Source organism: Copadichromis virginalis, linkage group LG19 (genome assembly GCF_057382275.1).
Source record: "Copadichromis virginalis isolate Kocher_CV1m ecotype Utaka linkage group LG19, C_Virginalis_male_GT1.1, whole genome shotgun sequence".
Lineage (NCBI taxonomy): Eukaryota > Metazoa > Chordata > Actinopteri > Cichliformes > Cichlidae > Copadichromis > Copadichromis virginalis.
Window position 1 is genome coordinate 10,877,932 of NC_140636.1, and position 27,757 is coordinate 10,905,688.

Genomic DNA, 27,757 nt, shown 5'->3' on the forward strand with positions numbered 1-27,757 from the left:
AGAGAAACTGTTGTGCATTGAGAGGAATATGAGAAATGCCCAACCAATAATACAACTGAGCTGAGGGCCACTATCAACTGTCCCCATGTCACACCACACTGATGTAGTAATGCATAGTAAAGCAGCCCCAACCAAAGATTATGTGTATGCAGAAGAGCATCTCTGAATGTACAACATGTAAAACCTTGAAGCAGATGGCCTACAGCAGCAGAAGACCACACGGGAAACCACTCCTGTCACACAAGAACAAGTTTTGACTTCTGCTGCAATATTCACATGGTAGGCTCAGAAATTAGGCATTTACAGCATTTCATCCTGCAGCAGTGGTTCTGACTGATGGTGATATGGTGGTGTGTGCATTTTTGAGCTCCTTAATACCAACTGGACATTGCTTAAGTGCCACAGCCCAAGTTTTGCTGCTGAGCATTTCCGTCCCTTTATGACCACAGTGTCTCATCTTCTGATGCCTGCTTCCAGCATGTTAATATGCCATATCACAAAGCCCAGATGATTTCAAAGGGGTTTCTTGATCATGACAATGAGTTTACTGTAATCAAATGGCCTCCACAGTCACCTGATCAATAGAAAACAATCACCCAAACTTTATTTATGAAGCACATTTCATACAAGTTGGAACATGGACAGGAAGTTTAATGCCCACCGAGCTACAGAAATGATCCAATAATTAAAAATTTATGAGTTGTTGTAAAATGATTGGCAAAAAATAAAGACACCAAATCACTCAAAATAAAGAGATTGAACAAAACCTGCTATACAGTTTATGTCAGAACAGTAAAGTACGGGAATGCCGGTGAGAGAAAGAAAGAAATTATAGTTTTCCTAAAGATATAATACCTACTTTCATTTTACCTTCATGTTCTTTTTGATAAATATTTGAACAAGGGTGTCAAGTGTAGATTGTTTTCACTGAAAAAAAACCCAACTAAATCCATCACTGCTATTTTGTGACATAGTTGCCCTTGATGGTTTGATTTAATAGATCAAACCAACAACATTTCACATTTATTCCATATTATATAGTTTTTAAAGTGACATAAATTAATGATAAAAAAAATATGCTGCATTACCAGTACGTAGCCGCTGGGGGCACCAGAGTCACTGTTTACAGCGTAGCTCCACGAGCTCCTGGCTGGTAGCGTGGAGTTGGAACCAGAGAGGAGGTCGCTGTAGTAGTTTTGTTTTAAAGAAAAAGTTACAGAAACTCGTTGGAGACAGAATAGAGTGTGAGTGGTTTACATGGTGACAAACTACAAACTCAGAGGTAATTATTTGTTCATACGAAACAGTCAATTAGAGTGAAAAACAACAACGTTTAGTTCGGGCTCGCTGACTTCTGCATGGTCGCTAGCTAGCTAGGACTTAGCTCCAAGAGCTACTTGGCTAGCTGGCTAGCGAGGTCCAGCCCAGAAGTTGTTTACTTCAACTTGTGGATGTGGTCACCCCTTGAGCTTTTCACGACTTTTCTTGGGGATAAGAGAGCAAGGACTAACAATTCACACTGGATTTAACACTGTGCGCTGTTAGGAAACTAGCAGGATGTCCACAGAGGTTGAGTGTGCTCAGGTTGACTCGGGTTTGACAGCGGCCAGCCCGAGCGGAGTGGTGGAGAAGAACCAAAACACGTCCCAGGGTGCTCACTTGGACAAAGGACAAGATCAGGGGCAGAAAGTCTTAGAAAAACAACTAGCGGACAGCCACGACTCCGGGGCTCCCAAGAGCCCAGCGGATATAGAAAAGGAAAGCAAAGAAAACGACCAAAGTAGTAACGCTGACTCGGCTGTTGAGACGGTGAAGAAGAAAGTTGTTGAAGCGCCTCCGCCGAAAGTCAACCCGTGGACTAAAAGGACCACGGGCAGAGTGCCGGTCAGCAGCACCAACTCTAGCTCTCAAGACAAAGGTGAGACGGATTTGAAAAAAATCATGTATTAAGACAGATTCAACATTGCAATATGGTAACAGCTGGCCACACAGCTCCCTCTGCAGCCGCAGCTATTAAACACGTTTTTTGCTTTGCAGCATTTTAGCAGCTTCACTGCAGAGAAATCAACATTAATCTTTGCTGCACATCCCTGACATATCTCATTTAGGCTCGTTTAGAGTTGAATGGAGTGCATAACTTAAATGTCAGAGCGGTCGAGAGATGTTGATGGGAGCATACTGCCCCATCCCCCTCTGTGCTCGGATTGCTCCGTAGCACCACGTGTTGATTGCTGACAACTGCTACTTCTTTTAGCCACCACCAGCTAACTCTCGTGCTGCTTTCTCCCTCTTGATCGAGGGTCAGAGCTGGTGTCTGTGAAGTGAAAGCACACGAAAACCTGAATGTGGGACGTAATCATTCTTAATGTCGCGCATACATGCTTGACACTGTAAAAACAAACAAATAAGTAAGTAAGCGCCAAGACAGCCTGGCTAACTGTTCCTGCTGCTGTACAGCACGTTTTGCATGTCCAATGGCCTGGCTGTCTGCAGTTCCTCCCACCGGCCAGCCAGCTCCTCACTGTCACTAGTAAAAGTATCAGAATAAAGTGACTGAACAGGTGATAAGATAAAACGGGACAGGGTTGTAATCTAATGATTGTATTTATTTTTGAAAGAATCGAACAATTATGAGTGATACCAGTATCACTGGTATTGTTTTAGTAAAAAAGAAATTGACTTAATAAGTCACTTGAGCCAAGTCTGGAAAAAATTGATAAGCTTCAAGTATTTTTGATATTAAAAAATAATAGATAAAAAAAGTGAGGTTTGCAAATGGAGCTACATTTAATTTGTCAATTGATTAAAAAAATCTAAACATTCCTTCATTCCTATTCATTTCAAAGTGACACAAATGGGTCATTTTTTGTGTCATGAATGCTTTTCCCTGATTGCTGATCATTTCTTAAAATCTGTTTCGTATTTATTATTTAATTTACTCATGTAATGTGGCAACCATAACAAGTACACATAACTGTACACAGTACAGGGCACACAAAAACAATGAGAAGAAAGAAAACCCATACTCAGGCAAAATACAGAATCAAATAACACCCTAAAAATGCACAGAAGAGTTTAAGCTTTATAAGAGAGTGATCTTTTTGTGCATTTAAAGCTACAGCTAAAAGACATTTAGTCGATGAATAACAATATTGAAGTAGCAGGCCAGTGATGGTACACAAGGTTTAACTGATTCCTCTTAGTGTTAGTAATAAATTAACCTGAACACATCAACTTTGATGCTGAAAGCTTGTATTAAAAATGGGTGTGGGTGGGGGTAGTAAAGCTTAAGATATTTGGAGGTTTAGAAGGTAGGAAAAGTTTAGTTGAAAGAAGCCATCAAGGCGTTGTGGGATATGTAGGATGTAGGGTTCATGGCCGGCAATGAGGAGTAAAATTAAACACAAGTCTGTCTGTAATCTGTTTTCTAGCTCTGCTTCTGTTAATCAGATATCACAACTGAATGCATTACCTTTCTATCTATAACATACAATCAGTTGATCATTTCAGTATCAACAGTTCATTTGATTGACTCATGAGGCTGCTGATTGGTCACTGAGTGATTGCATTTATTTTATCGTACTCGTGACAGTCGACTCTGAAATACAGCTTTCTTGAGTTCAGACCGTTCAGCTAAATTTGAGTTGTGAATGTGTGTCAGAGCGCAGAGCAACCAGGAGGGAGCTATATTTTAAGCGCACGACTCTTGCAAGACCACAGGCATCGTTTTACAGCGTCACTGTACAACCAGTCTCGTGGGTGGATGTCTGAAGGCTCATTCAGGCATACACCCATTCATATGGAAGCCTCGTCCCTGTTTCTCTTATCAATCTGACCATCCACTGTCGAGCTGATAGGAGCTGTCAGGCTGCAGTGGGCCACTCCCAGGACACAGCAGCCTGCAGAGACGCAGCCACATACCGCTGGTGCTGCCTGTGCACAAAACACCCTCAACAAGTCGTGTCACTTAGTCCGTTGGGGGGAGCACATTTATTCTTTCTGTACTGACAGAAATATCCGATGGTGTTCAAACACAGCAGAGCAGCGCATGCAAGAGTAGATAACTTGACTTTTTAACTGCAGTGTTGAGCAACCTTTCTCAATCGGAAACTTCCTCAAAGCTCTTCTTAAATTCAGAGAGTTGAAAAGGACTGAACCCCTTTGGATCTAGTCCTGTCCTGTCTCTCAAACATAATGACCTCACTCTCGGTTATTGATTGTGTATCCGCAGATCAGCAAAATGCTCCGAAAGTCGTCCGCGCCACCAAGCCCAGAACGAAAAAAATCAGCAAGGTAATCCTTTTTTTTACGTTTCTGTCCTTTTCTTTAATGTCCATAGTTGCTCACATCTTACTAATTATTTCCACAGCAAAGTAACCACAAAGTGTTGTTGAATGTCTCGGCTAATATAAAGAGTGATGTTTTTGCTTGTAGTCTTTTCTTCCTGGCAAATAAACCACTATAAAATGATCACATGTTCACATTGCGTTGCCTGTGGATTTTCGTAGGTACTGACATTTAGAATGGGAAATAACCATCTGCTGATAGCCTGACTGTTAGCCGGTTTAAGCTGCTGACCTGTGGTTTTTGTTTGCTTTTCCAACCAGTTTTTCCACTGCAGTTACTTGAAGTTCACATTTAGAAGGGATTTAGATTATATGAAGATAATATCATATATAAAATGGTCATGTTTATTGACCAAAAAAATACATATTATGATTGTTAAGCAGGGGAAGCTTTTAGTAGTGCATCCGCCCAGTGGATCTTTAATTCCACTGAGGATTGATACACTGTGTTTTTAATACCCAGTTTATGTGCTTAAAGTGTGACATACTATCTTATCTAGTCATGCTTTTGCCACATATTGTGGGCTTTTATGTAACCTGGGGAATTATAATGCAACCTGCAGACCTTTCCTCATCAGGGTCATAGTCACAGTTCTACAGGACCCCATATTATCATTACTACACAGTTACTGAATGTTGTCTGGTAGTCATGCACATAATAAGCAAACTGATGTTAAATACATCAAATCACCAAGCCTGGTCCCTTCATATGTGTTTAGAAAAATGTAACAAGTAGTTTCATAACTTTAAATAGTATTTCTCGCACGCTCGGTTTCTGTGTTCACCACTCTTTACATATGAATAGAGTTCTGTGTTTTGTTTTTGCTCTGCTTATGATCTGTTACCTCTAATGACTGCTACTCCTTTTGTCGTATCGTGTCTGAAAAACAATAATTTGGGATGAACTGGAACAGAAGCTTTTTCGGTCAGTACTCATGCATTAGAGCAGGGGTTGTTTAAAAGCCTGAATCCCTTTAGGATAAAGTTAGTTGACTTTCTGTTTGATGCGCTTCATATCGTAGAATGGATATGGTTAGAGAAATCAGCATTTGAGTTTGTGTTTATTTTTTCTGCCCACCATACTCATCACTTCTGGAGTGTGTACCCTTTGTCTGCCTAACCTTGATCCCATATCAGTTTCCCCAAATTTATGGAATTTTCAGCAGTGGAAATTGACTCACTGTGTTTATCACGGTTGTTTGCAGTTTTCCCCGCACACACAGAGCACTGACCTCCTTTTTCTCTATGCTGGGCACTTCAGTGCTACCTGCTCACCCAAAAAGCAAATGAAAAGATTCCTGATCATTATATCATCCTTTGAAACCTGACAGTCTTTCTTCCTCTTTCACAGTCAAGTGACTTCAGTGACATCACTAACTGGCCTACGCCTGGAGAACTGGCCAAAGAGGTATGATATGTGTGAATGCAACTTCTTTTACAAGCAATGAGAGCTTGTTTTCTGGTGCTTCTACTAGCTGCGTCAAAGATGGATTTATTTTTCTAATTTCTGCTCACTAGGTGGAGCGCTAGAAGCATTCTGAAGTGTTCAGGGTGTAGCTTTGCAGAGGGTTGGTGCAGGTTTTTAAAAAGGGGCTGTCTTATAAAATGTAAAAAGGTATTCTGGTTTTGATCTCACATGGTCAGATGTGTGATGGGGGGGATTATTCAGAACCCGATAAAGCTGAAACAGGTCTTCAGTTGACTGTGAAAAATTTTAAACTCACCTCAGGTTCTTCTAACAACTACTTCAGGTTTTGTAAGGTACAGGCGACAGCGGTGAAAATATAACTAACTAAAGGGACTCTAGATTTTTCCTTTTCCTCAATCTCTGCTGATTCTCCAGCACTTAATCTTCAGTATAGTTCAAGATCTGATGAATTCAGAAAAGTTAAAAATATCAGGAAACATTTAAAAATCTTCAAATGTAAAGTTTGATTAACTGGAGAAGCACCTGATGTGTTTTTCATCACGAAGAATATTTAAGTTATTAAAAATGTTGTCATTGTCACAGTGTTGGAAATGAGGTGCTTGTTTCTGCCAGTGTAGTTTTTTTAAGCCCCAAGATTAAACTTGATCTGCATCTAAAAGAATGCATTGTATATTTTCTTACTTGTGCAAAGAATTCAAGTCCACAGAGCAGGAAACATATTAGTAAAAGCCCGCAAAATTGAAATTGTTCTATAAAGGTGTGACTAACAGCTGGTATTTTCCCCCCTTTAAAATTTTAGCAACAACAAAATGTCCTCAACAACAATGGAAAGAAGCCTCCGTCTTTGCGCAGAGATAAGGAGAAGAAAAGAGAGCGACCGGAGAGAAAATCTGAGAGCAGCCATGATGGAGGTGAGAGCAAAGAGAACCAGGAGGCTCAGGTGGAGCCGATGGGAGAGCTGACCAAAGATGAAGAGTCAAAAGCAGGACAGGACGCCAAGAGTGCCAACCTGAGGAAGAGAGGAGGTATGGGAGAGCAAGTCGTTGATGAGATGAAGCTTTGTCTCTCTCTCTTTCTCTCTCTCTTAAATGGTTTGGATAAGGCTAATGACAGCGGCTACAATCCTGATTGATTCTGATTCACACACATTTCATCACCGTCTTGTGAAGTTATTCATCTCCAGAATGTGGTTTTTTTTCATACAGATGTTTCTTGAGTTCCAAATTTGGAGATGCATATTTTTCACTCGACTGTGATGATTTGTATTTTTTAGCATGTCTGTAACTGTATTAACTCTGTAATTGCTGGCTGGTGAAGACTGGTGCATGCTCTGCTGTGATTATCTTACGTGTTTCTCTTCCAATGATCCACTCCTACATTGTAAACATCACAGGCACCAATCTTTGTGGAAGCCATTCAGAGATAAGCACCTTCATTAACTCCTCGATGTCTAAACTAGAAGCGAAAAGTTTTGTTTCTAAATAAAAGAAAAGACATTTTTAAACTATGTTTTGACCTAATATAGCGTTTAAATCAGCTGCCAAACTTTAATAATTTAAAATTTGAAGTGTAGTGTAGGAGTGAACATTAAACAAAATGCCTGAATCACATTGTTAATAAGAACTTTACAAGACTATGTAGAAGTAATTGACACAAATGTTCTATAGAGATGCAAAAAGCTGCTAAATGAAGCAACAAAACACAGTGACTGTGTGGCAACCACCAGTTGCAAGGGAAACAGTTTTCCCCCATCCAGTTGACTAGAGCTTGCTGGAGATTGATGGCAGTTGCCATTGTTGTGAAATCGATTTGCTAAAGCACCAGTCACACAGGCCTAGAGACCAAATACCTACTCCATGAACAGCTATAGTTGAAATTTCTCTAAAATCCTAACCTTTTCTTGCATGCACATAATCTGCAAGAGTTGTTCATCATATTGGATGATTGATAACCACCGGTCACAAGGGAATAATGTGGATTCTCCGATCCAATGGTGAGTGGTCCTTGGAGTTTCCTGGCAGTCACTAGGTGAAATCGGTTAACACCCTAATAACACCCAAAACCTAACTCTGATTACTTTGATCAGTAGTCCATAGTTTGCATGCTGGTCTGTAAAAACTCGCCAACCCATCAGTAGTAAAATTTGAAAAAGTGCAACGCAAATCAGAAACAGAAAACCTCGTAGAAGCTGTGCCTTTTGAACCCTGTTGGTTGAAGCACTGAGGCGCAACTTAAACTCTGAAGGCAAACGCTCTCTGTTCCCGGTTTGTGTTGCACTTTTGTGTTCCACAGTTAGAAAGTAATTGGCAGGTGGGGATCATACTTTCTGCGTCTGCGCGTCCGCTACAGTTTCCTTGAGTCCCAGTAACCTAAATGTCATTATCAGGCAGTCAGTGTGACGGTCTGTGTGGATGGGCTATGCCTGCCTGGTTTTTTGGGGGGGGGTTTTGCAACCACACGTACTTGGAGAATTGACATTACAGCCACAACGTCACAACTGGACACCGACTAGTCTCTAGGCCTGTGTGACTGAGGCATTAGATACTGAAGCTACAGCGTCTCACATCCAAAATGGCAAACAAGTTAATGTCACATGGTTTGCAGTTATGTGGCTACAAAACCTGAATACAGAGCATTAGTACAAAAACCTAGAAGCTATGGGTACATGAGAATAAAGACTTTTAAGTCCTTTATTTGCTAAACAAACCTGGAATATGATTAAGTAGTCATTCATTGCTATGATGAAAGGTTTACGCTGCAGTTTTAGTCACCATGCAGCTTTATTTCTGGATTTGATCTTTTTTATTCCCCCCCTTTTGGACCAAAACTCTACAAGCTTTGTTTTCGGTGTGCAATCATCGTTAGGTAACAAACGTAAGTGGGTTTCTCTGCCGCTGGAGGAAGTGTCCCGGGATGATGATGCCAAGACGCCCGGCAGGGGCCCAGCACGCTCAGACACAGAGCCCATCGATGACTCGTCTGACCTCACGTCGCCTAATCAAACGCTCCATAATAACAGGGCGCATGATAGCACCAGGAGTAAGTGGCCTCGAGCTCACTGTTTACTGTTCACGTCTTCAGTCTTTTTCTTTCTTCCTCACTTCGCTGGGCTGGCTTTGCTTTTTATTTCTCTGGTATCTTTTTAACATTTGCTCAGCAAGCTGCCATCTGTCTTTAGTGTCCACATGGCTTTTTTCCTACTGCATGGCTCAATGAAAGCATGACTTTTTTTTTTTTTAATTTGGCGAATATCTTGCATCAGATGGATGATTTAAAGCTTCTTTGACATTTATTCTCATACAAATTGCCAACAAAACCAAATGTTTGTAATTTTTCCTGCAAATAAAAACAAATATTAAAAGGTTTCAGATCTCTGCAACGAGAACAGGCTGCTGCTGCTTGTCATAAAGCTGTTGAGCTAACTGGATGTTGGTGGACATTTTTATGTTTTTATCATCTGTGCTGACAGTAGTCCTTCTAGTTTAGATGATCTGGCTGTTATTAGGGTTTATTTACAACTTGTTTTTATATTGAAGCTTTAGACAGTTACAAAATATTGATTACAATCCTTTAAATTTACTTAAAGACGAGTACTATTTAAATAAAAAAGCAGTTTACTTTGAGTTTCTTGTTCAACTCAACTTCTTAGTAGTTTTAAATCTAAAAGTTTAATAATGCCCTTCAGCGGTACATGGAAGAAGTTGTAGGCTTTGATCATGAGTGTATGTTTTCCTGTTCATAGGTTGGCGAAGAGAGCCGCGGGACTATGGCGACGATGCTGCAAGCATTCGGAGCGACGGTGGGAGTGTTCGTGGAGGAATACGAGGAAGAGGGAAGGGACGTGGACGCGGAAGAGGTCGTGGGCGAGGTGCAGACTAGTGTTTTTCATTCATTGCCACACATAAATTGGAAGCAGAATCATCAGCAATGCAATTTCTGTCAAAGACAAGAAAATCCAGCTTTTTGAAGTGTTCTCTCTCCTTCATATGCCATTATTTGTTCCTTCTGTTCTTTTGTTTTTAGGACGATATGAATACCCGCTCAACTTTGGAGACTCTCAGTCATCTGATGGTTCTGCTCAGGCCCCTGCAGAGTTTGGCACCAACATGGTTTACTACTACAATGATGGCAACAAATTCCAGATGTACACGGTGGATGAAAAGCTTCTTAAGGAATACATCAAACGGCAAATGTAAGAATTTAATACCTGGAAAAAATATTGTCCTATCTTATGGAGGCTCTTATTACTTTTTACTATTAATAGCTCGATGTTCCAGCTTCATGAAGCATACTTCAAATTTAAAAAAAAAATTGGTTATTTTAAGCAATGACATATTTTTTTCTGGATTAAGTAGAAGGTTGTAAAAATCAGGTCATTTTGTAGTTTGCATTTCTCAAACAAATACCAGAGCAGGTCCAAATATGCAGCGCAATCCATTCGCCAATTTTAGCACCCCAACCTGAGACATGTTAGTTGAACTAATAGTATTGCTTCAAGATGGGAATGCAACATGGAGTGTGGCAAAAGATGTTTGCCGCCTCTAAAATTTGGAACAGCTACAAACAAAATGGGTAGGTTACATGAGGAACACGCATGGATAGATCATAGTGAAATCCAAAGCATCAGGACGGAAAACGCAGAAAATTGCACAACAACAAAAAAAATGGACAGAAATACGAGGCAGTGTTTGTGGCAGAACTGAAAGGAATGTGCTGAACGAAACGGAAAAGCCAAAAAGAAAACCAGTGCAAACACCTAAACGGAAGAAAACAATATGACAGGAGGTTTAACGAGAATGAACTGTGGACGATGGGACGAAAGTGATGATCTGCTGCTGAGATGATGCTAAACTTCTGTCTGCTGCTGTTCCAGTGAAACGCATCCAGATGATTGAAGAAAATATTCCATACAGATACATTTTCCTTTTCAGTTTGTCTCTCTTTTTATGAATAATCACATTTTCATAGTCAGTAATGACATTTAGGCACCGTTAAAGCTAAATTTCCTGTTCTTCCTTCCCTTGTGTAACATAGTAAGTGAAGTGTTTTCGGATTTTTGTTGTTCTCTTATTTCCTCAAAACATTTCCTCGAGTATCCTTTTAAAAGTCACTCAGTTTAAGACCATAAATTCATTAAGGTCTGTCTTTATTTCTGTAGTGCATTTTTCATACCAGTGTGATCAAAAATAACGTCTGAAAGAGATGAGATAGAAACGTCTATAGAAGAGGGGTGAGGATGTCTCAGTACATGTATGATAGGCAGTGATCTGGGTTCAGGGTGGCCTGCAGGGGGCAGTGTCCACTGCTTGTCTGCCTGACACTTTTGGGCCTCATTGCTGTTCAGACTGGAGGGTGAGGTGAAATGCTAAATATAGTCTGAGTGATTTGAAGGGGACAGCAGATGAATTATACCCAGGAGTGACTGGGGAAAAAACTGTTAGAGGGTGAGGAGGGGAGGAAGAAGGGGTGAGGGAGGATAGAGAGGCCACTCTTGTCTTCTCCTTTCTCATCTCACTCAGCGTTATTCAGGCTGCTCACTCAGCCGACGTTACTCTGGCTGCTTGCCGCCCGCAGGGTGGGCACTAAAGTGTGCCATGGTGATTTCAAATAGTCTTGACAGGCAGTCAGCAGGGAGCTCTTCCAGTCTAGATATGGTGCTAAAGTCAGACTATGTCTTTTTTTTGGTAAGGATTATAAAAGAAAATATGATTTCTTAATATATATTTTTTATACTTCTTTGTATTGGTGACTTACAGGTTTCTACCTCAATACTAGACTGAAATGTTTCTGTAACACAGAGTATTGTAAATTATTTGGGAATAGTTCCTGATTCCTGAAATCAATGGAGCCTCAGGGACACAGGCACAAATTTGCCAGCTTCACTATAATACTTCAAAATGGGTAATCTGCTCCTTTACGGATCTCCTTTATGGACTGTTAAACAACTTTGTTTTGTTTGTGCTGGTGATTAAATGTATTATGTTGTCCTTCCTTTTCAGTGAGTACTACTTTAGCCTCCACAATCTGGAGCGAGACTTCTTCCTGAGGAGAAAAATGGACACGCAGGGTTTCCTCCCCATCTCCCTCATCGCCAGCTTCCACAGAGTGCAGGCCCTCACCACTGACGTCAGCCTCATCATTGAGGTAGCATCACATCACCAGTGTAAATGCTGCGTGTGCTCAGGCTGTAAAGCTTGTTTCTTGTCACATCAGTGTTTGTTTTGTCGGTTAGTTTTTAACTTCTAATCGTGCTAAGTTTGACATTTGTAGAGATGGTAGCAGTGAAGGACTTTGAGAAGTCATGGAGTGCTACTTTTCATGACAAATGAAATGTTTTAAAAATAAGTGTGTGTGTAATTATTTATTTTTTATCAATGCTAAACTAAAAGTTCTTATATTCTTAACTACATGCCTTGACTTTAATGCTTGGCTCTGGTATCTATCTCGCATTTTGAAGGCTCTGAAGAGCAGCACAGAGGTGGAGCTGGTTGATGAAAGGATCCGCTGTAAAACAGACCCTGAGCGTTGGCCGATTCCCACCCCTACCACCGTTGGTTCCCCTCGCACCGACTTCTCCCAGCTCATTAACTGTCCTGAGTTTGTTCCTCGACAGACCCTCAATGCCACAAACTCCGGTCAGTATCCTAATGATATCCTCTCAGCAAATCTCATGATGTAGATGCATAGTGTGTATCCAAAACCCCATATATATAGAATGTTAGCACTTTGGGGTGTCGTGTCCCTTTGCTATACAAAAATTAAGTTCTATTTAAAGAGCACCGCTAAGCGGCCCCTTTGACACTGGGTGAACTATGAACACACAGTTTATTTTGACTCGGTTTTCACCAACCTACTGCCCCAAATATTCAGTTGAGCAGCAAATGTGGATTAAACGCAGCTGGAAGGCACCACAAACATGACATTGCTGGAACATTTTACTAAATGAGCCTACATATTTGGGAGCAATGGCTGCAGAAGCACAAAATCACAGTGGATAGAGAGACAGTAGACAGACTGGCTTTGAAATCATGAGATTTGTTGACGCTGTAAAAAAGCATCATCTTTATGCTTGAATGATTAATTCAGTCTAATTATTTTTATTTTTATTTTTCCATGCTAAATTAAACATCCATATTTATGATTTCTTTTTTTAAAATTTAATAATTAAGATGACGCTGTCTGGAAGTCATAAAAACAGGTTTTGATGGACACTTTGTAAACAAGCTGACAAAGCTGCCATTAGTCATCAAAAACAGTTCAGTTTCTCTAATATCAGGTATTGTTGAGTTGTTGGTATTGAGATTAAACGCACAGTTTTATGTTGCTTTGAGCTTTTTGTTTTTTTACTCTGAGTGTCTGTGTTACGTGTCGGGGTTTTCAGCTTCATCACCTGTGAAGGCAGCGACTCCTCCTGATCCCGTGCAGCCTCAGGACTCCCCTGACCCTGGCTCCTCCAGCCAGGAATCTCTACCGGCCACAGATGACTCCAAAGATGCCCTCGCCCCCAAGCCCGACCCTGACGCCTGGATCCAGGTTGAGAAACGTCATAGGCAGCCCTCTGCAAAAGCAAAGGTAGTGAGTGCAAAAAGGTGAAACGGGCCACTCCCCTCATGCCTAGGGTTGCTTTAATTTTGAGTATGTTATTATGGTAACTGGTAGAAATTATGGCCATAACAATCAGAACTAGAAGGGCACACGCATGCTTCACTCCTTCACCAGGTTTCATTAAATTAAAAGTTTTCAAACATATTTTCCATCTTTCATCCCTTCCATTGTCTCTCATTTGTTACTACGTCATAATGCTTGTCTTCTCCTTTCCTCTGTGTTTACTGTCAACACCTTTCGCCCATCTCCTCCATCTTTTTCCTGGCAGTATGTCAGTGATGAAGTGTGCATTGCCGGCTCTTCTCTCTCCACATCGCTCCAGCCTCACTGCCTTTCCTCTGCAGTTGAGTATTTCCTCCAGCACTCACTCATCCAAGCTTGTCCTCTGCCATTTCTTCCATGTGCTTCTTTTTTTTACTTAAATATTGCATGTCTGTTTCTTTACTTCACAAATGAACTCGATAGGGGATTAGTTATACCGTGTTACAGCTAAGTCCTTCACAAAGTTATAATTCTGATTTTATGCTTTAGAGAGACGGTGGCGATGAACCTTGTGGTTGTTTTTGGAGTGTGCAGTGGGTGATGCTGATGAACTGAATTGGATTATTCACAGATGTATTTCTGTTATTTAATATAACATTAATAATAGAAATGCGTGTAAGAAACATTGTATTAATGATGGATCAGTATAACTCTGGACTGTTTGTTTGCCTAATATAATTGGATGGCTTAATCACATTTATTATGTGTTTACACCTCGTTTCCAGCAGGTCTTGTCTGTTCCTTTGTTAATGGCTGTGTATTCCCTGTGTTGTCTAGGGGGATAGTAAAACGCCTCCTCCCAGCCAGCAGCCTCCTCCACAGGCAGAGCCCGACCAGGAGGAGCTGGACTTCATGTTCGATGAGGAAATGGAGCAGATGGCGGCCAGGAAGAACAAGTTCACAGACTGTTTAGATGAGGACGACTCGGACTATGAGCTGGATGACCAGGATGTGAACAAGATCCTCATCGTCACCCAGACTCCACCCTACATCCGTAAGCATCCCGGTGGGGATCGGACAGGTAACCATGAGTCCCGAGCTAAAATTACCGCCGACCTGGCCAAAGCCATCAACGACGGGCTGTACTACTACGAACAGGACCTGTGGAAGGGGGAGGAGCCAATCGAGTGCATCAAGGTAAGACGAACGTGAAAATCATACTGTACGCGTTACGTTAATGGTGGATTTTAAAGTCTTAAAGGCTAGACTGTAATACACTCGTATAGCATCAGTGAACGCTGTATATTTTATCTATTTTAAAAGTTTATAGATGACTGAAATACCACACCAAATACTCAAACTCCCTTTTTTTAAAAAAAATCAAAATAAAGTCATTATCTTCTAGAAGATGATGTATGGATCAAATATAGGGAAAATTATTTTTACCTGCTGGACATACAGACGACCTGCATTTTTAGATCAGTACGCAGCATTTTCTGCTTGGAACTGACAGCTAATAAAAAAGTCTTACAGTCATCATGTAGCGTGTTGGAGCAGGTCTGCCAGAGAGCGGTTAAAAAAAAAAACTGCACTGACACTAGAAAAGAAACACCCAGTACAGACATGCACGTACAGCACACAGCGTAGCAAATCATGCCTGAACAAACCAGCCTTTGCATCTCGCTGCTATTCACAGAATATTGCTCAAGTTTCGTATGTGTTTGCATATGTCAGTTCTAACGTAACATCCATGGAAACATTGACTCTAACTTGATTTTAGACGTTGAAACTGGTTTGCAGTTATTAGGCAATACTCTGGATCATGCTAAGTTAGCTGTCTCATTATCATTCCAGGATTTGTGCTAAGCTTGTTTTGGTGTTGCATGGATGAATTCTTCTGAATTTCTCTGGTGTAGTGGGCTTTATATGGTGATCACATTTAAACTTTATAGTCTGAAATTATTTAGACTTAACACTCGAGTCCAAAAGGTCTAATTGGACTTTGTAATGAGGTTGTTACCAAAACTGAGAATTAATTAAATAAGAACTTTAATTGTAATATTTACAAATTTTAAAGGGTAAGAAAACCTGGTGTGCATCAAGCCATCACCATCCCATCCAGTTATTCAGTCACCATCGCTGTCACAATGTTTGATGGCTTGGAATTCGACATATTTATGCATTATTGAAGGCTATCTAAGTGCGCCCACCCGGCTCTGTGGAATAGGAGGGTCTTTGAGAAGTTAATACAGATCAGGCTATACTACGTATGCACAGCCAGTGGGTAGAAGCGATAGACTCAGCAAACCTGGAGCCCAGACTTCTTTGATATAAACTGTTAGGTAGTTGGAGCAAAAATACCCCGAAAGGCACAAACAACTGTGTCAGCATCCTTCTGTTAACTTCCAGCCTTTATATTTTTTAAATAGGTGAGGAGTTGTCAAAGAAGAAATAAGTGTTTTTATTGGTCACAAGTGCTGGTCACCATAAACGTTTGTATTATCAGCGAATCCTCCGTTTCCGCCAGATTTGATTTTGAAGAATTTATCCAGGAGAGTTTTCTTGTGTTTCCACAGCTCACAAGTCCTGCTTTAACTTTTGCGTTTTATGCATTGTGTTCTAATTCTAGCAGTTATAACAGTGTTACAGCCACACCTGACATTTAGCACAATATACATGTACCATATTGTTCTTTTAAATTGTGTTTTAAATTGTATTGTTATCAGATCACTGATATGGAAATCACTAACAAATTAACTAGATGACACAGCAGACTGCCACATGATGGATCAGAAATCTAATGCTGGGCTGAAAAATGAGTCTGTGTATGTTTGTATTGTAACCAAAGCACTCTGCTATGGTTGCATTAGGGCTCATATCTCATAACCATTACTGTCTGCACCACCTCTTCAGTGATGATCATTGTGAAGTTGCATTGTCTTACATTTCTTTCTTATACAGCAGGAAACACAATTGCACATACTAGAGTGGATATATAGACGGTATATGATTGAATGATGCTGCGGAGCATTGGGGTAGCCCTTGGTTGCTTTCAACTGTAGGTTTCCTTTAAAGCGTAAGCACTACTGGCACTCATGCCACTTTGACATGAAGACATTGTGACAGAGCTGTTAAACCTCACACCGTGCAGAGGAGGGACAAAAATAAATGCACCATTTACTGTCCACTATACAAGCCTCCAGACTACAGTTGCTTCCAGAGCTCAGCGACCTCCTTTTGAAAGCTGCCTCTTCTGTGGATACAGTGCATGTACAAACTCTGACTATAGGTCACACAGCATTATGCAAGCCTTACATTAGAACAGAACTATAGCACAGCACCAGTGTATATTCAGGTTTTACAACACTACAGCATCGTATAATGTTGATGGCCAAACGTCAGCAGCAGGTCACCATAAATCACATCATCAGTTTAAAACACTTTGGTCCCATTCATCAGCATAGATGATGTAACCTTCAGTTACATGGAAGTGGATCAGTAGGTGAAAAGAGACTTTTATGGATTCAGAACAGAACAGAAATGTCTGCTTGTTTTTTACCAGCATATGAAGGGTGTTCTCGTAGTGGAAGAAAAAACAGAAGCAGACTTAAATCATTTGAAGATGTTTAACGTGGAAACACATTAAAAAATCTTAATTAATAGCTTAGAAGTGCGATTGTTTTCTTAAATCCATATAAAATGCATGCTGGCCAAAGTAATTTAGTTTGTAATTTGCAAGAAGTAGGCTTGTTAATATTATTTTGGTGAACTGATACATTTCTTGATAGCATGTTTTGCCTATTAAGAGACACGGCCACTTTCCTAGAGCGTAAGGGGGGTTTGAAAGGCTTATTTTATCAGGTCAGCTGTTCCAAATAAATTTGAGATGCATGTTAGAAAGTGGGTCTATGATTTGCGTGCATGCGTATGTAAAATTTGAATTAAATGAGCATTAAATTATCATTGACTTTTCTGTAATCACTTACAAGAAAAACTGATGTCAACATGTCTATTAGTGGAGAAAAGTCTCTGTAGTATTAGTAACAGGACAAAAAGAGCACGATGAGGAGTTGATGCACGGGCTGTGGAGAAGTGTTGGGTCAGAAGGTCTACAAAGGGGAACTGAAAGGAGAAAGTAGGAGTCATTAGTTGACCTTTAATACCAAACAGTTAGAGCAGCAGGTTAAACATCAAGAACTCTCACACACTGCCACCTCATCACTGGCAGCGTCAGAGCCGTCCACAACTCACAAAGACGAAAACATATCTGTTACACTCAGCAAGAATCATTTAATCCTGCATCTGTCAACAAACTGGGGCTGTAAAATCAGAGCAGAAATGAAAGCTTGCTGGTATAACGGTGACCAAAATGACAAATGAAGCCAACCACAAAAGCAGAATCAACTATAAGAATCTTTATTCAAGCTGCTCTGTGAAGACGTTTTCAACGGGGTCAGCTCATTCATGGGCTCAAGGGTTGGTCAATAAATAAAGCATGTGGGAAATGTTTTGCCTGAGCACACATGCACCAAGGCCACCTGCATATTTTTCTTCCCCCTCTGTCTGGTGCTGACGTGTAAAGTACAAAGTCTGCGACACATGTGCTGTGTGTCACACAGGCCTGCATGGCTGCAGCTGCTGGCGTGTGAGTGTTTTTTACCACCATAGTGAAGTGTTATCAGTTTAAACAGCCTGTAACGGCCAAATGTAGTATCTGAGGGGAAGTGCAGAAATCCTTTTATTGATTAATTTGACTTAAAATTGAGATTTGTCACTAGGAAATCAACTAAATAAGAAGATTGTTTTCAGGGCTGCAGTGAATTGCTTCGTGTTGGATCAGTAATTATATTACTTTGTTTAAGAGCTTAAAAAATATCAGCCTCCAGCTCATCTCTTTTTGTTACCTTATCAACAGGATCATTTGTTTTATCTGTGTTCGGTTCAAAGTGCAGCATTTATTGTTGTTTTTCTGCTTGGATAAAAGATGATCTCAAGGCCGTGTTAAAGGAGTGCAAATGGTGATGATCAGTGGTCATCTAACTCTTCTTTTTTTCCTTTCCCCCCCCCCTTTTGTCACATTTCTGCTCCCCAGCAGGAAGTGGAGAACTTCAAGAAGCTGAACGTCATCAGTAAAGATGAGTTCGACACTCTCACCCCCAAAGCGCCCGTTGACCCAAACCAGGAAGTCCCATCTCTTCCCATGCCAGGTGGGGTTTGTAGAGTTGTGGTGAAGCAGGTTTCATATGAGCGAGCATCCTGTGTGCTACCTTCTGCAGTTTAAACCACACCCCTCTCACACTGCGGTGCTAGTGTAGGATGTGATTTTGTTTGTATTATGGGCTTTTTTTGTGCATTGTAGACATAAAGATGGTAGATATTCAGATAATTACCTGACAGTAAATATAAATTAATAACTTTTTGGGGCAATGATGGGCTTCTCAGCAGACAGTGGAGCAGAGTTGGCTCGTTCTGTGCCCACAACGGTCCCACAGTCGCCCAGAGCTCACCAACCCCGGACCCCCAGAACCCCTCGCACCCCCGGACGCCAGGACCCCAGCAAGACACCACGTTTCTACCCTGTGATGAAGGAGACCGGCACCATTGATGGACAGGTAAGCTCTCGGTGTCCTTACATACAAGGAGTAGCAAAGCTCCTCTTTATCTGCCAGACTACAGATCAACAGATGGATTGATGTCTGTCAGCAGGCCTGCTGGTGAAACTTTTCCTTTCCCTTGTTTGTTTGTTTGTTTGTTTGTTTGTCCTAACTCTTTTTTTCACATGTGCATAACAGTAAGAGTGTGGCCACTCCTACAAATACAAACAGTGGCTGCCGGTTTTCTATTTGTGGTATCACATTGGTTTAAAAGATCAAATATGTAAATACTGAATAAATATATCATTCCTCACTCCTTAAACTAAAATAAAACCATGAAACATACAAAGTAAGCTAAAAATGTCAGGCAGCACAGCCGCCCTGTGCCTCATTTAACCAGTGTCCTGTCCTGGTGTTTGTTCCAGACGCCCAGGAAGAAGAAGACGAGCCACAGTTCGAACCCTCCCCAGGAGGCTCACATAGGCTGGGTGATGGACTCTCGCGAACACCGACCGCGCTCTGCGTCCATCAGGTCTGACTTTTTCATTTGAGTGTAATTTGGTTTTTTGCACATTTGGCCGACGGACCAGTTAGCATCCCAATACAAGGATCGCTGCTCCTCCTACGGTCAGAGTTGAGTCAAACGTGGGGTGGCTGTGGCTCAGGTGGTAGAGCAGATCAGCTACTGATCGGAAGGTCGGTGGTTCGATCCTTGGCTTCCCCAGTCTGCATGCCAAATATCCTTGGGCAAGATACTAACCCCAGGTTGCCCTCCGATGCGTTCATCGGAGTATGAATGTAGTTTAGTTTGCACTTGTGTTTAGAAGTGCTTGTATGAGTGGGTGTGAATAGGTGAATGTGGCATGTTGTATAGAGCGCTTTGAGTACTCCGGGAGAGTAGAAAAGCGCTATATAAGAATCAGTCAATTTACCATTTACAATCGCCACCTGATGGGTCTCCAGGTCAAAGTCACGTTTGTTGTTTTGTGGGAACTAAATAGAGAAGTGTTTCATGAGCCGGATGAGCTGCCATGTCAGTGACATTTTCTTTTTTATGGCTGCATTGATGGTGTCTCACAAGGAGCGCTTCCTCATTTCGCCCTGCCAGTCATTCTCCATTATATGTCAAGCAGTTGTTCTGCTTGACGTATAATCCTTTTTATGAAAAGAAGTTGGTGCTAATGTGATTTACACAAAGTTTTTTTTTAAAAATCAACTTTTGGTGGGGAACGTTCGAGCCTAATTCCACACTTTGTTTTGGGGGTTTTGTTGTCATTGGCTCATTATCACTTCAAACAGAAATGAGACAAAAATCCTGCTTTTTGTTTTGTTAGTCTAGATTTGTTTTTGTAAGGTTTATCTAATAAACTGGCAACTAAATGTTTCCCCGTTGCCTCTCAAACATCTTTTTTTTTTCCTCCATCCTTGCACAGCAGCTCCAATGCCTCTCCATCAGAAGGAGCCCCGCTATCAGGAAGTTACGGCTGTACCCCTCAGTCATTGCCCAAATTTTGGCATCCATCCCATGAGCTGCTGAGGGACAATGGCTTCACTCAACAGGGATACCACAAGTACCGCCGACGGTGCCTTAATGGTACAGAGACCTCTAAAAACCTCCACAAATACTGCTTCTAAGTACTCCTCAGCTCTAGTACACCATCACGTACTCCAAGCTTTGAGAAAGAAGTACCGAAAACAAGATGAAATGGTCACCTTCTCTGTTTCCTGTTCTTGAATTTTTCCCTTCAGAGCGAAAACGGTTGGGGATCGGGCAATCTCAGGAGATGAACACTCTGTTCAGGTTCTGGTCCTTCTTCCTCAGGGACAACTTCAACAGGAAGATGTATGAGGAGTTCAAACAGTATGCTGTAGAAGATGCCAAAGACAACTACAGGTGAGGCGGACATTTAAATCCTGAGCTCTGCGTCTGTGCCCTAGGGATAAGAAGTAAATGTCATTCATTAATGAAGCAAACAGCAAACACAGACTGCTTTGTTTGTGTCACTTATCCACAATTACAACCACACCCTAAAAAACGCCCTGAAGTGTTTTTTGTGTTTGTGTCTCACATAGTGGTGATAGTGACTCTGGAATAACAAGCCACTTCCACAGATTGAAAGACTTATTGATGTTATTCAAGAATTGGAGCGCCTGCAGGTTTAAGCAGTGTCATTGTTCGATAGCATGAGGTTAAAGGTGAACACTGCTTCTGTTGTGACTCTAAAGGGCTTCTCAGTCAAACCTAAATTCTTGTTTAAAGACGTGGGTAGCACAGCCCTGCCTGTTGAAGTGAAAGTGCCTGTAGTGTAAGAGTGTAGCAGCCTCAATGTCTCTTCCTGCTGGAGCTCACCCTGTCTGAACCAGAAACCAGTATACTTGTCTGTCTGGTTCCTCTGACAGCTTCATTACAGCTGTAAATAATCCACGAGAGAATGGAATCCATTGTTGTGAAATGTTGGAGATGCAACTGCTTCGCTGTCAGCGCTGCATTTTCACCCAGCCATTTTCTCACAGTGCATCATTATGTGCACACACTAACGTCTATAAGCAAGGTTTGAAGCTCGGTGATATTAGTTTGCATGTAACTCAGAGTGAAAGGAAGTGTTTGTTGTGTCCCTGCAGGTATGGATTGGAGTGTCTGTTCAGATACTACAGCTACGGTTTGGAGAAGAGATTCAGATTAGATCTGTTCAAAGACTTTCAAGAAGAGACCCTCAGAGACTTTGAGAAAGGTAATAAACATGAAATGTAAACAGGCTCTCCCAAATGTCAGCTGCTGCTTTCACTAATGTAGCAGATTCTTCTGAATAAATCCCATATTCAGTGATCGAGTGTACGAGTGTGGGAAGTTATGTTTTCATTTTGGCATACTATATTAGCACAATTGATCTAAATTCAGACAAAAAATTCAAAATCCGAGTAGAAAAAAGTTATTTTTTACTGTAAAACCCACAAACATGTTTAACGAATCATTTTCATAACTTGAAATGCAAATAGAAATTGTACATTTCTAAAAAATTATGCACAAGTTTTGCAAACAACAAAGTTATATGGTACTATTTACCTAAAAATGCAGCCAAGGCCTCAGGCGTTTTTTATATAACCATTTAAAACTATTTACAGAACAATCAGGTGTTCTACAACAAATAAGAAGACACACAAATTATTTGTGCCAGTCCAAAAAATAGTTTTTGTTAAGCATAAGACAGAGGAGAACACCACAGGCCTAAACCCTGCAGGTCTGTCAGCAGGAGGTGCATCAGTCCAGTTTTCTATGTGGGAACAGCGCTTACACTAGAATTTGCCTTTAGTGGCTTTTTTGGAGCAAATGTGACATTCAGCAGTATAACTGACACACAATACAAAACAATAACTACACAACACACTAACTCTTCTCCCCTTCTCCCTAAACAACCAAGTGCCACATGTTGCTATATCATTTTTTTGATTGGCTGACATTATAAACTTCAACACCAATAGGGAAGGGGTGTTTTTTCTTTTTCTTTTTTCACTCGCAAGTAGAGAGCGTTTGCTAGCGCTGTCCGTAGAAAACGCTGTTTTTGCCGTTCTTCCCGCGGTAAACCCCCAGCGGGTTAATAAATGCTTCATAAAAACACCAAAATTCTAAACATTCTATTAATATATTCAGTATTTACATATAATTAAATATAAAAATGCTAAAGAAGGCCAACATGTGACTTAGCTTTGGTTCACTTGACCCTCTCAGTTTAATGTGGAAGTGTGTAAAGAGAAGAGGGCGTTAATGTAGTTCTCTCAGTCCATTTCAACACTGACTCAGTGAAGCAAACAAACTGTGGTTGTTTTTGTTTAGACTCAACCAATCTTTATAAAACATTCTGCTACAGTACATGTGGCGTGTATTCCCTCTTACCTAACCACTAATAGTATTTGTTATATTAATTTTATGAAAATGCAAGTATCCGGTATTAGCAGACTAAATTAAAAGAGCTGGCTTTCAGATCAAAGTAGATCTGAGCTGTTTAAATCGGCTAGTTTGGATTAGTACCTGCTCAGCCAAGCGATCCAAGCAGGAGGACTGCATGTAACCAATTGGCTGGTCAGTGGCATCATGAGAGCGCCTCGTTCATGAAACTCAAAACCGCCATTTTTCCAGCGTGGTCCTCGATTCTGATGAAAAGCCACAGACACAGAGTATATATACAGATACATCCTTGCCTCGACGTCCACTTTTATTGTAGCACTTACGTTGCATTTAATTATGTCACAGGACACTCGGACGCATTGCTATGACAATGACCATGCACATTAGGAGGTACAAAATTGGAATGGAAAAGCAGTTAATCCAGTGGTTCCCAAACTTTTTTTTTGCTAGGCCCTCCTTTGTTTTTCTTCTTTTGATACAAGTTGACTAGAAAAATGTCCCCTACATTTAGGCATTTGAATTTTACCTAGAATTCAACACTGAATGAAACTGCTCTTCCTTGCATTTCCCTTTCCAGGTCAGCTGTATGGACTAGAGAAGTTCTGGGCCTTTTTGAAATATTCAAAGATAAAGAACCAGCCTATTGATCCGAAGCTGCAGGAACACCTCTCGCAGTTCAAGAACTTGGAGGACTTCAGGGTGGTGGTGAGTGTCTGCTGGCTACAAGTTTGAAAGGATGCTTCATGTTATCTCCACACTAGAGTGCTCTTTACCTGCAAGTTTTATTGGGCTAAATGAATTATTAACGAAAAGAGAAGCTAGCATATCCTCATATAAAATTATTCTAACATCATTATTTCATACTGAAACACTAACAGACTCGGAGCTGCTCAGTCTGCGCCTGCAGTCATAGAACTGTATCATCTGGTCTCAGCAAAAATGAACAATTCTCGTGAGTGATCTATTGTCCCACGCGTAGTTACGCTTTGTTTTCCTGTGATGACTCTCTGCAGCCCCCGATAGGAGACGATGGCAGCAGGAGGAGGCGTACCTCATCCTCGGCTGGGGATGAAGGGAGGCGTCGGAGACATCCTTCCAACACTACCTCAAAGCCCGCGCAGGCCTCCAAATCCTCCAGCACTTCAGCTGAGTCTGCCTCAGCCTCTGCCGCTGCACAGACCACACCCAAAGACAAAGCCCAGAAAGCAGCAGCGACAACATCTGCACAGGGCAAGAAGACAGAAGCCAGAGCCGGGAAGAAGGAAAGTGGTGCACCAAATAAATGAAGCTCCCCTCCCGTAAGCGTGGGTTTGAAAAGAAGCAAAGTGGGGCGGCTGCAGCGCTCATTCATTTCAGAGGCAAACTGCTTGGGTGTGAAGAGAGACTGAGCGTGGTTGATCCAATTTGATTGTTTTTATCAGTGCATTTCATTTAAAAGCAAGCATAGGCAGCGAGCTTGAATGTGTTCACCTGACAGCTCATAACGTTTACAAAAATAAATGCATTCCCTGCATTTTGCCTTTTCAGATGCCAAACTATTCAACAAATACTTTGATTTCAACAATATGTAAGCCGCGCTGGTCTATATAGGGCTGTTAAACTGTGATTCTAAGTTGCCAAGATAACAGACACTGCACACAGTGTGACTAATCTGATACAGCAGGATGTCGGGCGTTTTCTCATTAAGTAAAATAGTCCGCATTCTGCTTTTTTAAAAGTCTTCCTAATTGATTATTTGGGATTCAGATGTGTTTAAAATTGAAAACAGTTGCAGGTTTGTTTGTTTCTTTTCTTTTCTGAGGATATAAACTTCTGTTTTTATCATGACAATCAAAGTTGAGTCTTAAAGTGCCCATATTATCATTTTATTTTGGGGGGTCTGCTAGATTAGGTTTACATGTTTTACCCCATTCTGTCCATTATTGCAGCACCGTCTGTCTGTAAGGCTCTGCTTTTAGCTCCTTTCTGTCCAGAAAAGCACAGTCTCTGGGAATTTGGCTCCATTAATGCAGTACATGTGATCATGGAGAGTTAAAGAAACAAGCGTGATCGTAACATACACCATGCTAACACTAAACCATAGACAGTATAAGAGAATGATGCAACTTTTTAGCTCTAAAGAGTGAAGCCAGTGTGGAAGTGTTTTATCTCTTTACCCCTTTAAAGCCTACTAGAAGTAACCCTTGATGCTCTTGTCGGAGCCGAGTGGTTCCTATCATATTTCATGCCTGCTTATAGAACAAGATGACTGGGTGAGCAATAGACGGTAGTGAGGTTGGTCTCTACCTATTCAGCTACCCTCGGAGAAACCCGCAAACTATTGTAATGTTCGTCAAACCACGTCTTTATTGATATGTACTGAGGTATCAGACCTCGTCATTAAGGATACAATGAAAGTAGATAAATGTTGTCTTTATGAGGAAAAGAGCTAAAACTATTTGTTTTAAATAGCCACCAGGGGGCGATACCTGTGGCTGCAAAAACATATGGTCCTATAGAAGTCTAATGGAAAAGAGCCCTTGGATTTGACCAGTGAAAACACTTTCCTCAATCACCCAGTTAAAGAAATCCCAGAAGGTTGAATGTGTTCATCTGGAGGTAGCATTTTTTTCTGTGGGAAAAATGTCTCATCCCTCATCCAGGACTGAGAAAGTCACTTGGATGAATGAAGATAATCAACTTTCTAGGACTTTCCTGACGAGCTCACAGTGTCAGTTGTTTATTTTGGGTCATGTTGAATACAAAATTAGGTGATAAAGTTACTCACTCATTCACAAGGTGTCACCACAGCGGGTCGTTCCACATGTTTGATTTGACAGATTTTTACACCGGGTGCCGTTCCTGAAGCGACCGCAAAGAGATTTGTGTCTCCTCTCAGAATTGAAACTGAGATCTTCCACTTATTAGTTAAATGAGGTAAACCACTGTTGTACATTTTGGTCAGGCTACGTTTCAGAAAGGAGGATTATCCAGGGTTTGCTCACTTGTAGGTGACATCACAGTGCACACATTGCTTGCTTCATCAGGCTGTTAGTCATTCACACTCAGGTCCCCTTAGAATTCTTTTCTTCTGGCTTCCTTCATACTCTTCCACAACAATGACAAAAGAGCCACATTAAACCTGCTAAAAAGAACTGTTGCTTTTCTGGGGAGATGTTTAGCAAAGTGTAACCATACTTGTGAATGTTCAGCTCTGTCTTTCATTGGCATCAGTCTGTGTTTGTGCTGCATGGTGCTGCTGAGAGAGCTCGTACCGCTCCCACACAGGCTCTGATAGCAAAAATTCATCATGGAGAAATGTTTATTGTTATTGCAATTTAGAAAGGGAGTGGCTGAGATCAAATGTTGTTGTGTTCATGCTATTGCCGTTTAGGGCATTGACTGTGAGCTCAGTGACTCACAAAGATGCACTAACGCCGTGCACAGTCATAACCTGTGCGTGCCTGTCCGTTAAAAGTGACCACTACTCATGTGTGTGGTCACATTACGCCTGTAAGATTTTAGTCTGAGATTTTACTGAAAAGTGAAAAGGTGCTCTTTCACACATGAAGCTAACATGTTCAGACACTGTCAGATTAATGGAAACTGGGGGGGGGGGGGATGGTTGACTGACTACAGCTACAAGGTGGACATTGTTACAAGTCATGGAAAAAAGCCTAGACTGTAAAAGAGGCATTTCAAGTTGTTCATCAGGAGTGAGGACTATTACAGACTAAAGGATAGAGGACAAACCAAAAAAAAAAAACCCATAATAGGGGCACTTAAAATTAGTGAAGGACTCGCACCAAAGCTGCTGCTCCATAACAATGTTTTTACTCTCTGACAGACATTGCAGCTAAACTACAATGTTTTAGTTTTTGTTTAATTTACAGCCTGCAAAAATTCATTTGGGACACTTGACGTCCCATTTTACAACCAGAAGTAGTATAATTTATTTTTATTTTTCCATGTATTTGATGGATGGAATAGTCTTAGGTAAGCATTGCAGTTCTTAATTGCTTTTTGCTATTGAATAAAATAAAAATGTTTAAAAAAAAAATGTAAAAAAATAAATAAGTTTCTGCTGGAATAATGGGTGTGAGCTAGCATCATAAAACTACAGTATATTTTAGCTTGAAGTTTATATTTTGTTTGAGGCTTGGTGCTCTAGAGCACTTTAATGATTAACTTTCCTTTTATTTCACCAATGAACTTAAAATGTGTTTTAGAGCTGACTTTAATGGGAAAAAAATGTAAATACTATAAAAAATCATTTTGCCATTTATTCATTTGATTTTTGAGAAGTGATTTGTTTTATTGGTAGTGTGGTGTTGAGTGTGTTTTTAGGGTAAAGCAGTGCATGTTGATGAATTGTAAAATGCAAAAAAATATAAAATACTGATTGTACAAAATTGTGTTTGTGTGATCTGTCCTACTTTATCTCTCCGACTCCCCTACCTCTATTGGGTTTGTGCATTTTTTTTATTATTTTTTTTCACTGCCAAGTCGCCTATCCTGATAAGCTAGTTTTTGTTGTCAAATCACAGCTCGCACCTTTTAACAGCCTAAAGAAGCAATTCATACTGAAAAGTGTGTGCATGGGTTCGGGAAAAAGCAAAAACAGAACAGCTCCCAAGGAATCCAAAGACACCCTGTGACTTAACGTCAGAAAGTCCAATATTGAGGAATTGTCAGAAATCATTTCCCATGCAGTTTTGACTGCTAACAGTCATGGATTGGCCTCCCCACAGTCTGGATCTCTAGCTTATTGACATACAGCATTTAAATGAGCTTTGAATGTTCTTCAAGAAGCCAGGAGAACTATTCCTGAAGACTACTTAAAGAAATGACAAGAAAGCTGCCTAAGAGAGAACTGACCTCACAGCCCATTGTTCATTCAGTGGGCTGGTTTCAATCA

At 40.9% G+C, this 27,757-nt stretch overlaps 1 protein-coding gene across 7 annotated transcripts; it reads left to right on the forward strand.

Moving 5' to 3' along the window:
• Positions 1 to 1,117: 1,117 nt before the first annotated feature.
• On the forward strand, positions 1,118 to 27,251 carry larp1b (La ribonucleoprotein 1B). Of its 7 annotated transcripts, none has more exons than XM_085442648.1 (20): positions 1,118 to 1,918; positions 4,232 to 4,293; positions 5,698 to 5,754; positions 6,575 to 6,800; positions 8,641 to 8,814; positions 9,518 to 9,643; positions 9,799 to 9,967; positions 11,775 to 11,919; positions 12,233 to 12,410; positions 13,157 to 13,347; positions 13,649 to 13,723; positions 14,200 to 14,559; positions 18,455 to 18,569; positions 18,805 to 18,974; positions 19,382 to 19,488; positions 20,390 to 20,550; positions 20,706 to 20,850; positions 21,579 to 21,688; positions 23,438 to 23,565; positions 23,874 to 27,251. In XM_085442648.1, the coding sequence occupies exons 1-20, from the start codon at positions 1,558 to 1,560 to the stop codon at positions 24,144 to 24,146; spliced, it is 3,333 nt and encodes a 1,110-aa protein (XP_085298774.1). In that variant the 5' UTR covers positions 1,118 to 1,557; the 3' UTR covers positions 24,147 to 27,251. The 7 variants fall into 7 exon arrangements, with proteins under 7 accessions (XP_085298774.1, XP_085298777.1, XP_085298775.1 ...); XM_085442651.1 differs by having other exon boundaries at positions 20,393 to 20,550; XM_085442649.1 differs by having other exon boundaries at positions 18,808 to 18,974.
• Positions 27,252 to 27,757: the final 506 nt, after the last annotated feature.